General features: G+C 44.8%; 1 protein-coding gene across 1 annotated transcript; it reads right to left on the bottom strand.

Moving 5' to 3' along the window:
- Positions 1-14,284: 14,284 nt before the first annotated feature.
- On the bottom strand, positions 14,285-16,507 carry LOC109766520 (silicon efflux transporter LSI3). Its single transcript, XM_020325300.3, has 2 exons — positions 15,137-16,507; positions 14,285-14,824 (listed from the first exon to the last, which is right to left on the bottom strand). The coding sequence occupies exons 1-2, from the start codon at positions 16,317-16,319 to the stop codon at positions 14,547-14,549; spliced, it is 1,461 nt and encodes a 486-aa protein (XP_020180889.1). The 5' UTR covers positions 16,320-16,507; the 3' UTR covers positions 14,285-14,546.
- Positions 16,508-18,570: the final 2,063 nt, after the last annotated feature.

Below are 18,570 nucleotides of genomic sequence, written 5' to 3'. Positions count from 1 at the left end.
TATAAACCACTCCGATCCCCTCTCAACTAGCGAGGTGGGACTAAACTTTTGGCATCGACGCGGGCAGCAAGAGGCCTTTGGTCCCGGTTGGTGCCACCAACCGGGACTAAAGGGGTGCATTGGTACCGGTTCGTGGCACCAACCGGGACCAATGCCCCCCCTTTAGTCCCGGTTGGTGCCACCAACCGGGACCAAAGGTCGACCTTTGGTCCCGGTTGGTGGCACCAACCGGGACTAAAGGGTGGCATTGGTCCTGGTTGGTGCCACGAACCGGGACCAATGCCCTTGCTATATAACCAGGACTTGTGAAAATTTCACATCTCCGTCGCCTCCCTCGCCAGTTGCCCCCGCCGCCACGCTGCCTAAATCGCTCGCGCGCTCCTCGTCGCCGTCTACGCCGCCGCCAACGCCGCCGCCTCCCCGAGCCCGCGCCGTCCTCGTCGCCGGCATCCCTCAGCCCGCCGTCCTCGTCGTCCCCGTCGCCGCGTGCCTCCCCGAGCCCACCCCTCCATGTCCCTGTCGCCGCCTGCCGTCCCGAGACCGCCGTCCCCGTCACCGCGTGCCGCCCCGAGCCCGCCGTCCTCGTCGCCGGACTCCTGCCATCGCCGCCCCCTCGAAGTGAGCCCCCCCCTTTCCCATGGTCCCGATCGAGCGCCACTCTTGCGCCCGAGTGCCCCTTGCTCTCTGCCGCCCCTGCTCCATGGTCGCCGCCGGCCCCGATGCATTGAAGAGAAGAAGGAGAGGAGAAGGAGAGGAGAGGAGAAGGAGTGGAGCAGCAGCAAGACGCCGTCCAATTTTCTGAAATTTCTGAATTTTTTTACAGATATGAACAGTGCATATAGAGGGTGTTTGATCAAATGCTAGATGGCTTTGGGCATTTTTAGAATTTATGATATTTTTTGTGGTGAGGTACTGATGCAAGACAAAGGTGATGGCAAAATTTCAGAATTTTTGGATTGGTTTAGAATAGGTTTTCAGCAAGGAATTTGAATCTGGTTCAAATTTCATTTGAATGGAATTTGAAAATTTTGAACTATGGATCAGAAGGTTTTTGGTGAAATGGAGTGTGGGTACTGTCATGAAGTTGGAGTAATTTGTGTGGTTGTAAAAGAGTTAGGAAAATTTAGAATGTGCTAAATATGTCAAAAAATGTTTTTTTGTTCATATACAGAAAGTTTTTATATATGACTATGGATATATGAGCAATGATGATCCATGGATGTATGCATTGATATATATGAGAAACGATGTTCATAGAATATTTACCAAGTATATATGTATTTTTGTTCATAGCAATTTTTTCCATTTATATATGTATGTGGCTATAGATGGATATATATGAGAAATGATGATCCATGGAAAAGTTTTATATATGCAAAAGTTACATTTTTAGAAAAGTTTTATATATCTAGCTAGGAAAGGAAGAAGAAGAAAAAGAAGGAGAGGAAAAAGGAAAATAAGAAGAGGAAGAAAGGATAAGAAGAGGAGAGGAAGAAGAGGAGAAATAAATAAGAAGAGGAAAAAAGAAGAAAAAGTAGAGGAGAAGAAGAAAGGAATAGAAGAGAAGAAGAAAAAATAGAAAAAATTCTATTTTTTCTTCTTCTCTCCTCTATTCCTTTCTTCTTCTCCTCTTTTTTTTCTTCTTTTTTTCTTCGATCTTCTCCTCTATTCCTTTTCTTCTTCTCTTCTTTTTATTTCTTCTTCGTTTTCTTATGTTTTATCGGGTCTGTCGTCGTCGATATACCCCTCTCCCGATAACTTCAACACGAGGGGGGTCGATATACCCCCTCCCCGCCGATAATATTATTTTCCCATGTACGTATGTCGTCGTTGTCGATATAACCCCCTCCCGATAACTTCAACACATGGGGGGGTCGATATACCCCCTCCCCGATAACATTATTTTCCCATGTATGTATGTCGTCGTTGTCGATATATATAACTCCCTCCCAGATAACTTCGACATGATGGACGGTCGATATTTATACCCCCTCTCGACCGTGATAACTTATACCACGGGAGCACCCCCCGGCCCTCTCGCTCGACCAAAACTCTCGAGGACACCCAAACCCTAGAAAAAAACGATGTCGGTCTCCTACCCCCTCCCGCCGCGCCCCTACCCTTGAAGCGTTGCCTAGGCCACCCCAAACCCGGAATAAGCTAGGTCTACGTTTGCACTAATATATCCACCTGCTGTCATGTTTGTGTAATAATTGCCATGTTGTAATATTTGCAGAAACAATGGAGCACGGACGAGACGAGCAAGCAGAAGAGGTGTTGGGGGACATAATCTTAGGCGGAGGTGATATCTTGTCGTATCTTAACGACAATGATGGTCTGGAAGAACAGGGTGAAGAAGCAGGCTACGGTGATCGAAGAGTGGAGGAGGAAAGACATGGTTATGATGGCTCCGGTGACCCAATGCTGGTGCAAGAAGGAGCCCGTGGTGACGGCTCCGGTGACCGAACAGAGTCCGGCCAGGTAAATATATTAGTTAAGCCTGTGCTGACTAGCTAATTGATGCATTCATTGTTTTGGTATGTACACATATTAATTAACACTCGTCTTTCTTCTTTTTTCTAGCCCTCCGGATCGAGCACAACTTCGGTAAAGAGACGAGGCCCGAAGAGAAAGTTGCGCTCGGATGAAAGGTTTGAGATCACAGCAATCGCGCGCGACGGCCAACCGATTGAACCCATCCGGACAAAGGATGCATTTGCTGCTCAGTGCGGGGTTCTAGTTAGGGACAAGATCCCGATCAGCATCCAGCAATGGTATAAGCCTAAGAAGGAAGACCCTGAGGTGTCTTATGTCAATGATATGCAGAAAGATGATCTTTGGACTGAGCTGAAGGCAAATTTCACCCTACCGCCAGAGGAGGATCCGGAGAAGCCAGTTATAGAGCAATTAATCAAGTCTCATGCTCTTAAGAAGATGGCAGACCTATTCAGGAGGTGGAAGAATGAGCTGAAAATGTTTGTCGACAAAGAAGAGACACCAGAATTCATTGGCCGGTATGAGAAGATCAGAGATCACTGGCCCGCATTTGTGGCCCACAAGACATCGGAAAAGAGTAAGAAGATGTCAGCGACAAACAAGAAGAATGCTGCGAAGAAGAAGCTTCACCATCGCACGGGGTCAGGTGGCTACCTCAAAGCCCGACCTAAGTGGGCCAAGGCTGAGAATGATCTGCTTGAAAAAGGGATCGAACCACAGACAATGAACTGGACAGACCGTTGCCGGACTTGGTTCTTCGGGGCTGGCGGAACCTTGGACCCTGTATCAGGGAGGTGCGTTTGGACGAACGAGCTTTTGAGAATACCAGTCAAGAAGATTCAGCAATATATCGATAGAGCACAGGAAGGGATGTTCGTTCCAGACAGAGAGAACGACGAGCTCACAATGGCCCTCGGGAATCCTGAGCACCCTGGACGGACACGAGGCACGCCAGGCTCCGTTCCGTGGAAGGCTGGTTTTCCGGACGCGGGCGGTTACAAAAGCCAGGAGAGGAGGAAAAAAGTGGACCAGATCCAAATTCAGAAGCTGCACGAAAGGGTTCAAGCGCTAGAGGAACGAGACGGCAATCGACATGCCGAAACTGCCCCCGAAGCTACACCGCCATCTCAGCGGAGAAGCAGCGTGGCTTCCACCGAGCTGCTTCAGCTGGAGCATGCGGCTCCTGCTAGCTACCCCGTGGATGCTATCACGGAGTCTCAACATTGCCACCTTATGGCGGAATGGCAGAACTTCAAAGTCAAGGCGGCTGTTGGCTCTGTTTTACCTCCTGAACCCGGCGCAACCTACCACTGCCGGCCGATTCAGAAGGATATGCTAGGGTGATGGTGGATGAAATAACGGAGGGATTTGAGGAGCTCCAGCTGGACCTCCCTACCGGTGAAGGGGAGACTCGGCTGGGTTCTGCTCTGAAGACTCCATGCCTATGGCGGAAGGAGCTCATCAAGCTTCCGAACTGGACGGCTCCGGCGAGTAAGGGCACTCCGCCTCCTCCTCCGCCTCCTCCTCCGGCGAGTGATCAGGGCACTCAGCCTCCTTCTCCGGCGCGTGGCGGCACTCCGCCTCCTTCTCCGCCAGCGCCGGCGCGCCAGAGCAGCCAGCCTCCTCCTTCTCCGCCTCGTCAGCAAGGGCGGAAGAGACCCGCCGCCGCTGCGGCTGCTCCGGCGCGTCGTAGTCCTTCTCCTCCGCCTCATAAGCAAGGAAAGAAGACAGCCGCAGCCGCTCCTTCTGCTCTGCCGGCGTCTAGCAGTACAGCTGCCAGAGGCGGGAGTCAATACAGATTCGGTCCTTCTCTGAACACTCCAGAGAAGTTACCATACGAGAGGACCGAGGAGGAAACCAGGAAGATCGTGCGAGCCGAAGTGACAAACTTCTTTGAAGGGGTGAAAGCAAAGAAACATCCACCTCCGGAGGAGAAGGTAGATCCGGTGAAAGCAAAGCGCACTCTGGCTGCCCTGACAAAACCACCAAAGTCTCCGCCGAGAGGCAACTATGAGCGCATTCTTGCAAAGACATATGCCGAAGCGAAGCGGTCGGGAAGTACTGTCAGTGATAAAAAGGTTAAAAGAACGACGAGTTGGGAAAAAAATTGCCCAGCTCGGCGAACAAGCGAACCAATCATGCCCCCCGCTCAAGGTGTCAAAAGACATCGTCGCTAATGATCCGAGTATGGTGCCCGGTTATAGCAATCTTGGAGATTACCTGCCCGACGATGTACATTATGAAATCATGGAGGTGGACGAACACAAATACCATTACGGGAAGCCTCTCGTCAAAGATGAAAGATATCTAAGCACGATGATGCGAAGACTACATGATTGATACATGAAAACCTGCAGAGAGTCTGATGGGATGGATACTTTGACGCTGAGAGTTAAACCGGAGCATGACCTCGTTGGAATTGATTTGCTGAATGTTCCATTTGAGGATTTCTTCCAGTTTTACAATCAAAAGGCCCTCGATAAAACAACGATCACTTGCTACTGTCTGTAAGTAGTACTACTTCTGTCATTAAGTCTCTCTATATAGGTCAGATCTTTCATTGCATGTATTTATACTTATCCTCACTATATTATGCAGATTGAAGATCGCCGAATTGAAGAAAAGACAAATCGGTGATATTGGGTTCATTAACACAAATCTCATAGATGCATATACGGTTGAAAAACATCCCAAAGAAGCCGAGGCCAACTTGCTACAATCGTTGGTATTAAATCAAAACAAAGATATAATACTCTTTCCTTACAACTTCAAGTGAGTGTTACTATCTTGTGCATATTCGGTTTCCCTTATTAGTCCAGGTTATGGTAATGTAATTGATGACTTATGCATGCATGCGCAGCTTCCACTATATTCTCCTAGAGATTAAGCTTGAGCAGGGAGTAGTAACCGTCTTAGACTCGAGACGAAAAGATCCCCAGGACTATGCGAACATGACTCAAATGCTCGAGAAGTAAGTTAAATCGATCATTATCCACCATATCAGCAACTTTGTTCATTTCCTGATATCAAATAATTGTTTTCTTTGTCTGGCAGGGTTTGGAGAAAATTCACCTCAAAAGCTCCAGGACTGCCGAAGAAGCTGCAATTTAATCACCCGAAAGTAAGTACTATAGTAGCATGTTCCGCGCATCTCCTAGTGATTCAAGCGCTAGTTTCATCAATACCATTTAGCATGCTTGCTTATCAGTTTGATTGACCTCTATTTCTTGTAAAGTGGTTGTGGCAGGAACCCGGGAATAATTACTGTGGATACTACGTTTGCGAGTCCATCCGCTACACGACCTGTGAGCGGGGCTACACTGAAGAACAATATGAAGTGCGTAAGCAATAATATTCACAATTTTATTTTATTACCATCATTTGTGTTGAGTTTCATTTATTCATATATATATGTATTGACCCCCTTCTTCAAATTAGATGCTTCGGAAGCGGGATGAACTCCTAGCACCAGATCGTATGCGAGGAATTCAAGAGGAATTGGCGGCATTCTTCCTTGACCACGTGATCGCTGAAAACGGAGAATACTATGTGGACCCTGTGTTCCTACAATTTAATTAGGAGATTGTATTGTAAGAGATAATTATTGTATATATGTAGCCGGTAGTGTCGGATAGATATACGAGAATTTGTTGTTCGACCAATATCTCGGAGAAGGAGAGGTGGTCGATATCACTTCTCTCTGTATGCATATGTTCATGACGATCTTCTGTTTCCTTCATTTGATTACTAGCTAGCGTGTCTACTCCTCTCCATACGTATATAGTACGTAGCGTCGACCAAGCACGGAGATAAGAGAGGACACTTCTCTCTATTAATTAGCTAGCTAACACAATATATGAAACACCTAAATTAACCCCCCCAAAACCCCTAAACCACCCCTTTCAAAAAAAACAAAAACCTCAGCTCCTGCCAGCTGCTGACGCGTGGATGCCTATTGGTCCCGGTTGGTGACACCAACCGGGAGAAAAGCCCTGCCTATTGGTCCCGGTTGGTGGCACCAACCGGGACCAAAAGCCCTCCTGCCTGGGCTCCCCGCACCGGCCACGTGGACGGTCTTTAGTCCCGGTTCGTGTAAGAACCGGGACTAAAGGGCTAGGGCATTAGTAACGACCCTTTAGTCCCGGTTCCAGAACCGGGACTAAAGGCCCTTATGAACCGGGGTAAAAGCCCCTTTTCCTACTAGTGTCAACGTTTGCACAACATTATGAAGAAGATTATCACGACCATATCACACAGATCAAATATATTACTGCATTTAAATCATGTAACAAGTAGGGTTCCATATCCCCAAGAACTATGGAAATAACTCAGATAATGGAGCACAAGATATAGACGAGATATCCATATGAATATTATGACTAAAAGTAATCCACATATGTATCCACAACGAGTTCAGAGATTACAACTAGATGGATGAGAGAGTCGACGGTGATGGCATGTATGACAATGAAGGTGAAGGATCTTGATGGCGTGGCCTCCGTGCTCAAGTCATTGGTGTGGTTGATGCCGTCTTGTCAATCCACCATCCGGATCCCTCTCGGAAGTGGGGTTTCTGTTACTATTTTGTGCAGCCTCTCCATTCGCCAGATCTTGTTGCATGGGGTAAAAAAGCTTGACAAAGCGCTTATGACGGTGTGTGGTATGATCGGCCATTACAATAGTTGTCTTCTCCTCTGGAAAGGCATAGTGGCGTAGGGTTTTCTCCTATGGGTTCCTCTCTTCATATGCAAGGTTTCTGGGAGTCCAATCTTCAAATTTCCCAGGAAATACAGATGATTTCCAATAAATAGTCTGATACTCTTGATTCTGGTGATCCCGGCGAAACTGAGTAAAACATATAGGCAAGCAACCACGATAAAAATACAGGAAATACTATATTTATTGTGTAAAAATATTTTTTCATCGAATACGCACGAGTGTGTGTATCATATATTATAGAGGAAAGGCAATAAGAACCCCCAACACCCAACATGGCATGCATACACGCAGAATCATACCAACTCCACCTCAAGGAAACGTAGATGAATGACTCGCCACTCTCCCACCTGGATGCCACGACAAAGAAATCGTCTAACACCCCACTCACTAAACCCGCTACACTCCAAACCCTACTCTCACTCGCAATACGGCGGAGGACTGGCTACAGGGCCCTCACGTTGTACAAAAATATTAAGAAAATAATATCGTGCAAAAATAATAAAATATCAATAAAATAAGGTGCAAAATGCACTCATCAATGCGTGATGATTAGGGCTGAGGAAGGGCCCTCATGTTGTTGCCTCTCTCATGGTATGATTTTAAAGTTTAAGTTTGACTAATCTAATATTTTTGTGTACTAGATACGTTGGATACTTATAGGACCCGGTAGGCCCGATTATAGTAGAAAACGAACTAGCTGTACTAGGTAGCCCTAGCCCCTACTAAACTGAACTGAGCTGTTCAAGCAAAAAACTATGACAGTGGTGGGACCAATGATGGGAAAAGAAGCAAAACGGAACTTGCAATTCTCCACAATGATCTACTATTTATAAGCATCATAGAGAGGGAGTAGAGTGAGAATTCATTGACACGAAACCTGAAGATTTGCAGACGTGGCAACTAAGGTGTTTAGTAGAGCAGGAGGGATAGGTAATGCTGGGACACTAGATTACCACTAGCTAATGAGAGGGAGGTGTGGTGCGATAGTTATGATCTACTGATGGTCATTCATGCTCTACTATGCAGTTGTACTATCGATATCGAACATTGTGGGATCGATGTTATGTGACCTTATATTTTCTTTTCTTATCTATTGCGGCAGGTACCGTAAGAGCCTCTATAGTTTTTCTTAATTAGAAATCCATTCACAAAAAAACTTATGAAAACTAGTCCAAAAAACAATCTCATGACCGAGTGTAAAATTGGGGCAAGAACTGGGCTTTATAGCGATGCAATTGTATATGCTTAACAAACTGACACATTTTTTTAGAAATGGCTGATATCATTGGTCCAAATTCATATATAAGGGATTATTTTATACATGGTGCATATATGAATTAAGAGAATAAAGAGTCATTACAATCTTGCCGCACTAGATTGAGCACGCGGATGAGGGCCGAGTGTTGCAACACACCACCACACACCCCTTCTCTACTAAATGTAGCTAATCCACCCGCGCCTTCATTGGCGATCCTATTATTATTTTCAACTTTGAAACTCACGAACTGCTCCAATAGTTGAACCGAGTCCTTGGCAATCCCTGCTAGCCAGTGGTGGAGCGACAGTTACAAGTTTGGGCGTGCCAGGCCCGAACAAGAGCAGAAGAAAGAATAGGGCGAGGTTGGTTTGATAGGCTCGTTCATTTTTATTCATCCCAGGTTTTTGCACCAAGCTAGCTCTGCGCTATTGTTGCTAGCACGGACTTCGAGTTCTCGCATGTGTCTAGCTCCATCATGATATACCCTTTCATTAAAGAAAAAATAGTGAACATTAAACCAAAAGTTTCGACATTTCCCAAATAAAAAATATGTTTTTACAAGGCCATTGCAAATGAAAAGAATTCATCTCAAATAAATATTCATGCCATGTAACTGAAATAGGTGTTGTTCGAAACCGTCGGGCCTAAGTGCGAGACGAGAAGAAGAAGGGAAGAGAAGGAAATAATTAAGTATACATGTTACAAAAAAGTACATAACTAAGCATATATGTTAGTGATATTATCCTTTTCCTTCTAAGGAAGATATGTTCTATGTTAATATCAACATTGGTGAGGTGTACTCCTTTTCCTAAAAGAAGTTTTTTAAACTAGTTCTTTGTAAATTGCTGGCCTTGTGAGTGGACACAAAGGCGAGATCTGTATTAGCACTCGTAAAGTGCAAGTTGGGGTAGCAATGAACTGTAATTGGACTAAAAATAGTAAGTGATGCAATATTTTACCACTGGTAGTAAATAATTGTCCACTTTGGACCATTTCTCCAGTGCTATCTAAAATATGTGTATCCTCATTGTTAGACTATATGGAGTACCATGAAGTAGGTGTATTCCTTTAGTTGCTTTGCTCACATGGTTTTAATGCAATATAGAGCAATGCTATAGATGCCTATACATAGACTTCAGAACACCACAACCTTGTTTACTAGCATGGGCTGTATATTGGTAAATGTGCAGATTTTAAGAGCTAGGTTGTGAGACAGGAAGAGGAAGAGAGAATCTCTAAGAGCAGTGGGAATAGGATCATGCAGGAAAGCCTAGAGCTCAATTTCTCCTCCTGTGTCAGAGCCGAGGTAGAGATTTGCTTTGTGTTTTCCTGATGCCTCCTATTCCTATCGATCTTAGGTACTCCTTCCTCTTCCTCTCGCTTGCCAAATATTTGAGGGGCAATATTGAATGTACAAACACATAGGATGTTTTAGATATTAAAGGGTGGAAATGAGTTGGGAAGAGGAAGAAAAGAGGTTGTGAGAGCAGTGGTCATAGTCTCATGGAAACATGGGGGAAAGCCAAAAAACGTCTTGCCTCCAGAAAAACAGGGGCTGATATTTGTTTTGCATATTTTCCCAATGCTTTTCATGTTTATCATATGCTCCTTCCTCTTCCTTTGGAGTTGCATGACATTAGTTTTAGAGACAGCAAAAAATATCCAATCATATGTTCAGACTAGTATGGCTTCGTGCGTGAGTCAGGAAGAGAAAAAATTGAGACGAGCACTAATTATTGGAATAGAGGAAAGCATACAATTTTTCTTCTAAAACTAGAATGAGAATTTATTTTAATTTTATATTTTCTCAATGCCACATCTCCCTGTTGTTATTTCCTTCTTAGATAGCTAGTGTACATAGTAGAGCTGGATGGCCTCTTTGAACGTTGTGGCTAGCCCATCTTCTGATGCAAGTGACTAAAGTGAGCACTATTAAACAAAAGTGTCCACATCGCCCAAGTGTCAAATTTGTTGTCACAAGGCCATTGCACAAGAAATAAAAGCATCCCAAAAAAGAATGCATGTCTTGTAATTGAAACTAGTGTTGTTCGAACCCCTTCGGACCTAGGAGTAGAAGAGGGGGGGGGAGGAAATTATTAAACAACTAGGTTAGAAGAGAAGGAAATGATTAAGCATATAGGTTAACTTCCTTTATTGCACAAGGCATTCCTCATGTATCATGAATTTTACTGCACCTATTACAACTTACAAGGCATGTGCTCCAAGATACGGTGAGTTGCATCTACTCCTATTCTAAAAGGAACATTAAACTAGCTAATTGTAAACTGCTGACCTTGTGAGTTGCCACCGAGGCAGATTTGTATTACTCTGTAAGTACCAAGTTTTTTTTCCTTGAGTAGATGAAAGTACCAAGTTGGTGTTACAATGATCAGAAACTGGACTAAAAACTAAGGACAAAAGGTATTGAGTGGTGCAAGATACCACCGTTGGCCTTATGTACTTGTTCCCATTGAACATTTTCTCCCACACTATCTAAAAAACCGTGCATCCTCATTGACTGACTAATGTCTATCCTGGCCATGTACTCTCATTTTGTGTTTTCCAAAGAGAAGATATAATTTGACAAGAAAACACCATCATGTTTTGTTTCACATGGCTGAGATCGATCAAGTATTAGCACGGCTGTTCAATCTGTCCGCTAAGGACACCACCCAACAATGGCTCCATTGACAGACTAGCTAGGGATATGTTTTTCCTGTTCGTAGGGTGGGTTAATTACTTTGCTACAAAAGAGCGCAATAGTAGCTTAGATGATCTGGGTACACCCTCTTTGCTAGGAAATATATAAACGGTTACAATGTCTATTTTTAATTGAGAATCAAAAACATTTACAATATCAAATATATACAATATAAAAAATATTATTTCATTACAAATCTAATGATATTGATTTGGTATACCCTTGTAAGATAAAACTTTCTATGAAGTTTGATATAAACAAAACCATTGCACTATATATAATTTGATAAATATGGAGTATTAGTTTTCTTTTCAATTTTTTCTTCTAAGAGGAAAGGAAAATTTTAGCCTAAGAAAGCTGGCTAGCTACTAGTAAATGGCGTTTTTACAACTTTGGACATTACTTCTTATGTGCATTTGTAAGTAAATGTTACACACACAAAAAAATTACAATGTTAATTTATTTGGCATGACCAACCAATGGTACTAGTGTGATCCAACCAACCTAAAGTACACTTCTACATTTTGGTTTGGAAACATAGAAAATTTTGACCGCGTCTATGCTTAATTCAGTGTCCTATTTCCTAACGAAATAGGGAAGGGGCACAGGCAATAAGTGCTTATTCGCAAAAGGTAAATAAACATTAAGTGCTTATTGAAAAACAAACAAACAATAAGGCCATGTATGGATCCTCTTCAGGAGCCAGCTTTCAAAAGTAGCTGCATGAAGCCAGCCGAACGCGGCAGCTCCGAGAAGCCCGCTTCGCGGAGACGAGGATTGGGTATGTGCAATTTTCACGGAGAAGAAGAGCAGCGGCAGCCCAACTTCATAAAAACGAGAAGTTGTAGTTGCTGGAAATTACATTGAATGCCACCCCAAAGTGCCACTGTCTCGAAACGTCTTCTCTCGCTCAAAGTACCACACACCTTGAAATTACAAGGGAATGCCACCCAGAAGTGCCACAGACACAAAACATTTTCTCTATTCAGATGGAGTTTCTCGAAATTACATGGTAATGCCCCCCCCCCCCCCGAAGTATCTCACAGAGCTGCTCACGGCAGCGAGAAGTTGGAAGCCAACAAGAAGTTGGAAATCCAGCTATTTTGGGAAGCTGGCAAACTACCGAAAGGGGCCTAAGTGTGATTCCATGTCATTATTGCACTCTCTTTGGCTTCTCTACAAATAGTGGAGCTTTTGAACTCACTTGGTCGTTAATGGCGCGTGTTGTCACACCGTGTATTAGGAATGTTCTATGAAAGAGCTTTGCAATGTTTCATTAAAAAATGAAGACAATTTTATCTTTTAGCACAAAATAGAAGTTCCATCATTTCAGTTGGGCTGCTATGGGCCTTTATTTTGTGCACTGCACAAAGTGCACATGCCCTCAGCCCAATCCTTATATGTTCTCTGGTTTGTTTAAATGTCCGGGGGCGACTAGCCCTAAAAAAGAAGTCCGGCGGCGACCATGTCTCGCCTGCAGTGAGACACAAGCATGTCTTGCCTCAATGACGCCTTAAATGAGTCGATACATAATAACGGAGGTACACACACACACACCAGTGTTGTTCTGCATTTCTTTTTGTTTTTATTTTTGAAACTATTATAAATACATATATTCCAAAAAACATAATGTAATTATTTTTTAAATCCATCACAAATTTGATAGCTGTTAACGCGTCACAAATTCTTTGTAAGCGTAATTTAAAAAAATGCTGTTAGCAGTAAAAATGTTTGTGACATTTACACAATATTCTCACATTTCAAAAAAAGTACATCACATGTTTCATAAATGTTTTATAAAATAAAAAAATGTTTGTGTAATTCACAAAAAATGTTTATGATTAAAAAAGTAGTATGCGAGTATTTAAAATTGTTTAAGAGAATGTTCAGTATCATCCAAAAAATTGTTTCATCTCTATTTGAAATATTTTTAACATTTATTTGATACATGTATTTAAAATGTTTTTGATGTATATAAAAAAGTACAATGTGTATGAAAAAACTAGGCATCAAAACATATATTGAAAAAATGTTAATTATATATTATAAAAATGCTAAAGTTATATAAAGATGTTTTTGATGTATACGAGAAATGTACAACGTGTATGCAAAAAGTAGACAAGTGCTAGAAAAAAGAGAAAGAAAAAAAGAAAAAGAAAAACTCAATGAAAACAAAAGAAACAAACAAACAAAAACAAAGAAATTGAAGATGCTTTGATTGGAGGACGGGTGATACTGTGGTGGGCTTAGTGCCAGCCGGACACCCTATGCATTACGCTAACTTGAAGGCGAGAAGATACGAGCATCTCTAACGGGCGTCCAAAAACTGTTCCGCGCCCTAGATTTCAGGTTTTTTGGGCGCCGGACAGCTCCAGCAGAAGCTGTAAAATAGTGCACGCGTAAAAAAGTTTGGGCACGCGCTAAAAAGCGCTATCACATTCTGCAAATTTGGGGCTCCGGATTGCGCGCGCTTCACATTTTGCACTGCGTGTTTTTTTTTGTGCATGTGTTTTTGGGTATCTGGAAAATCAATATTGGGTCCGGCGCGCTAAAAATGCTATAGTGGCGCGTGAAACTTTTGTGCGCCTTTTGGAGACGCTCTAATCAACACACTTGCTACATCCTTCTTTCCTTAATTACGACCAGTGCACGCTGAGTGATACCTCTACGTACGATGCTTACTAATTATCAGTATATACATACACACTACATAGTAGTATGTATACACGTTCAAGGCATGTCTTAATATAACAGAGTGATTTTGGTAAAAGAGAAAAGAAGTAATATATGTGCTAATAAATTCAAAGAAAAAGAAATTATAGTGATGTATAAATGCCGATATTAGTTAAATATTGTAAAAGCGGGAAGTAGTATTCATGCCATAAAACTGTATGTTCATTTAAAAAGAACTGCACGTTGCTTCACTTTTTTCACGTGTTCTTTTTTTTTTTGAAAAATATCCACATTCTCCTACTAAACCATCTCGACTGGGCTCAATCAAACCATCTGGTGGTCATGTGGCAACACAGCCCATTGGAGCTAGTTATGGGCTTCTTTTTTCTAGAAAGGGTACAAGATTGTTCTAGAACACAAGTGAGGTAACAGCAGGATTTAGAAGGTCAACGGTTATGATTGATGTTCTTAGTCCTACTTAAAATTGGTACACTATATAGTAATATAGATATGTAACAGACTTCAGAGTTTTGCAAAAAGGAAAAAATGAACATACTTCAGAAATATTTCTACTCGATCGTGGATCGACCGTGCGCATGGAGCATGCATATATAATTGAGCATGCAGCGGTTCGTCAACTTTTAACCTTCGATCGGCATGTGCTGGTAGTAGTAGTACTAATAATTTTGGTGGATCGATCTAGGCAGCGTTGATGATGCCGATGAGGGGTATGCCGACGGCGGTGACGACGAGCGTGGACGGCGCGCCGAAGACGACGTGGCTCCAGAAGGTGAGGTCGTGTGCGTTGCGCGGCGCCCGGCGTGCCTGCTCGCACACGATGAGGTTCGCCGCCGACCCCAGCAGGGACAGGTTACCCGCCACCGTGCTCACCCACGCCAGCAGCAGCCACGACCGCGTCACCGCCGCCGCCGAGATCGTCGCCGCCGACGCCGCCACCTCGTCACCCATCAGCAGCACTGCATGAACCACACGCATCCTCATGTCAGTTAGTAATTGCAAAATGATTTTTTCAAGCCGTCCTGTCAACTGTCATGCACGCACGGCATATATGTACGGCACAAAATGCTCAATGCGTCAGCAGCACAAACGAACGAAACAGGCAGTACTTTCCATGCCCCTTAGCTAGCCACTAAACAATTGTTCCGGTACTATGCCGTAACAAGAAAGATCTACACAAAATACAAACTTTTTACGTGCATGCACAAGTGATAGTGTGATACGTACAGTGTGGTGTGTAAAGAAACACTTCGATGTAAGAATTCACTAACCGGTTGGTACGTTGGAGGCTAGGTTGGAGAGGATGATGACGATGAGGGAGAGCACGGTGATGCCCCTGACGTGGTTGATCTTGGAGTATGGCTCCATGACTTTCCAGATGGCGCCAGGGAGCCCCGTCTTATTGAACCCGCTCACCGTCACGAACATCCCCGTGAAGAAAACCAGCAGCGAGTAAGACACCTTGCCGAGGCAGAGCTCGGCGTCGCGGAAGTCCACCACGATGAGCGCGACGGCGGTGGTGATGGCGGTCCACGACATGTTGAGCCCGAGCATGTAGGCGACCAGCATGCCGGCGGTCACGATGTACGCGAAGCTCTTGAGGAACAGCCTCCGCTGCGGCGCCGAGCACTGTATGAACCACCGGTGCTTGGTCGAGATGCTCTCCACCATCACCGAGTCGTGGTCGGCGGCCGCGACCAGCGACGGCGACTGGACCAGCATCGTCTGGCCGGGGCTCTTGAGCGTCGTCGACGTTGCCGGGGACGGCCGGCGACCCTCCTCGACTGCCGCCATCTCCTTCTCGGCGGCCACCGCGTCGGGACTGCTCCCCTCGAGGTCCTTCCAGTACATGCAGAGCAGCATGACCATGTTGACGGCCATGCCTGCGAGCATGGCCGGTAGGATGCCGAGGAAGAAGCCCACGAAGGAGATCTTGCTGTTGAAGGCGATGACCAGGTTCTGCGGGTTCCCGATGGGCGTGGCGCTGGACCCGATATTGGCGCTGGTGGCCAGCGCCAGCAGGAACGGCTTCGCGGGGAGGTTGCGCTCGGCGGCGAGCTCGAGCACGAACTCCGTGAGCACCACGCAGCAGGTGTCGTTGGTGAAGAGCGCGCTGGCGAGGGCCGTGACGACGCAGACGCGGCACAGCAGGTCGCGCCCGCCCTGGCTCCGCCACGCCAGCAGCCGGCCAAGGTGCCCGAACATGCCGGCGCTCTTGAGGTAGCCGCCGACCACCATGGTGGCAAAGAGGAGGCCCAGGATGGGGAGGTCCACGGAGGCGTAGGCGTCATCCGGGCTGATCACGTGGAAGACGACCATCAGCGCCGCCCCCAGCAGCGCACCCGCCGTGCGGCCGATCGGCAGGAAAGGCACCGACGGGAACACGGCCAGCACCCAGAACACCCCGAACGCCGCCGACCCCAGCACCACCTTGGACAAAGACGCCAGCGCCATGCTAGATTGACCTGTTCACTCGTATATATGCGATCGACTGGGTGATGGATCGATCCCAGCTGCTAGCTGTTGTGGCTTGTGCTGTGGGAATCGAGGGGACTCCCGCGGGGCTTAAGTACTCGCGAGGTGCACACTTTCGTTGCAAGTTGCAGATGACGCCATTGGTCCGACCTAGTTGCACCACAACGTACGTTTTCTTACATTATAGTGAAAGTACACTCAGGGCCGGGCCGGCAAATTGGAGGCCCTGTGCCAAACTCTAAAAGTGGGGTTATCATATGGAGTATAATCTATAACAGTTTTGCTACGTCTCAGTCGACTTAGACTTCGTTATGTCTCAGTCGATGTTATATTCTATTGATCTTGCATTAAGATTCGTACAAAAAATTCCTTTCTGTTTTTTCTTTTTCTTCTCATATACTATATCACTTGAGTAAGACTTAGTTAAGTCTCAGTCGACTGAGACCTAGACACACCCAATCTATAAATAAGATATCGTTAACAAGTAACTAAGTAAAGTCTTCTTTGTACGAACTAACTGAACTCTGTTTGATTCTATATAAAATAGTCCTCGATGATACTTCTAGGAAACTACTATTGTGTACATTCCTTCCAATTGCATGGAATAAAATCAAACAGTGATACGGGCTGACTAGTGTAGAATAAAATCAACTTGTACATACGGCAGCAATCAAATTAGATGGGCGTGATGTGCAAAAGAAATATGATGGGCTGTAGTTTCTATCGGAGAATACTGCTAGACTCGGAATTGATAGTCTTTGCATGGAATTGAAGTACTCGCGAGGTGCACGCTTGGCGCTGCAAAATGCTGATGGCGCCATTGGTCCGACCTAGTTGCACGACAACCTTTTAGCCAAGCTAAGCCGTACTGAGCTTGCATGAGACATGTCTTAGCGAGACAACATGATGGTCGAACTAATGGGAGGAAAATATATGTGCTTGCACACTCACTACTCACTACGTAGCTCACTAGGGACTAGCTATTCAACTAAATAACCAGCTTAAGCATATTTCGTCTAAATATTGCAATATCAGTTTTTCTAACACAGTACAATCACAAATGCACATACACTCAACCTTATAAACATATGCATGCACACTCTACCCCATGAGCACCTCAGATATACTGAGCAGGCACAATATCTTGTACTCCCCCCGTCCCAAAATAAATGTCTTAACCTTAGTGCAACTTTGTACTAAATTTATTACAAAATTGAGACACTTATTTTGGGACAGAGGGAGTATATCATTGGAAGGCCTGAAGTAATTTCAGAAAAATGCGATCACAAGTACCAGGTCTAGTACTTGAACCACTAGTGGGTTGGTTCTACCACGAGGAACTCTTGAAATAGGCTTTCTTCCTGTTTCATAAATAAAGCAAACATCCATACAATCAAATCCTAAGTGTCACAAGAAATAAGACGGCTGGGGCATCAACACAATCACATCCAAAAAAGCATAAAAGAAATAGAAAAAAGCCACCAAGTAGCAGTAGCCAAACTGGCCCTATAAAGAGGATAGGCGACGCACGGTAGCCAAGATTGCATCCAGCATTAGCCCAAATTGATCACGGTCACACTGCCTAGAAAGCGGGTGCCAGTGTTGCAAGAAAGTAAGGAATTTAAAGAACGAGTAAGATGCTTGCCGCGGGAAGAATCACTCAATCACCATTTTATTGCGTGTCGACCATAACATCCACGACATCGCCACAAAATTAGCCAGAATAGGTGGTGATTTTGCTCGGTCTGGTTAGCTTTGGTCTCAAGGAACTCTGCAAACTCTAGGGCCTTCCAGGCAGGTCCCAGTGCCGCGGGTATGAAACCCTAGATGGTCCGAACAGCCGTGCATGAGAACAAGATATGTGTCCCGGTCTCCGAGACAGCACAAAGGGGGCATAAGCCATTACTTGGACCGTGCCGCTTAAGCACACCGGCCCCAATGGAAAGCTGGCAGGAAGCCCAAGCAAATATCCTCTAAGTGTGCAGCATACATGCCCCACACGTCATCCCTCCATCTGTACCTATATCAGAGCACATGTACTCCCTGACAACCACATTTCGGAGGGATCTGTTGACGTTCTTGACTGACAACACAAATGAATTAGGTTATGCTTTTGTTTTTCGTTATCTAATAATTATATAAAAAAGTGGACCACGCCGTTTTCTACGAAGCTACTGCGTGTTATACGCCTTCTCTTTTATCCTCTATAAGAAAAGATCTCAAGCTTTCC

This window comes from Aegilops tauschii, chromosome 1, assembly GCF_002575655.3.
Source record: "Aegilops tauschii subsp. strangulata cultivar AL8/78 chromosome 1, Aet v6.0, whole genome shotgun sequence".
Lineage (NCBI taxonomy): Eukaryota > Viridiplantae > Streptophyta > Magnoliopsida > Poales > Poaceae > Aegilops > Aegilops tauschii.
This window is presented reverse-complemented; position numbering and strand designations above follow the sequence as displayed.

Excerpts from the sequence above, each read along its gene's own strand:
- LOC109766520 (XM_020325300.3), bottom strand. The coding sequence starts at position 16,319 with ATGGCGCTGGCGTCTTTGTCCAAGGTGGTGCTGGGGTCGGCGGCGTTC. Across the intron at positions 14,825-15,136 it reads AGCCTCCAACGTACCAACCG|TGCTGCTGATGGGTGACGAG; the intron begins GTTAGTGAATTC and ends TGGTTCATGCAG.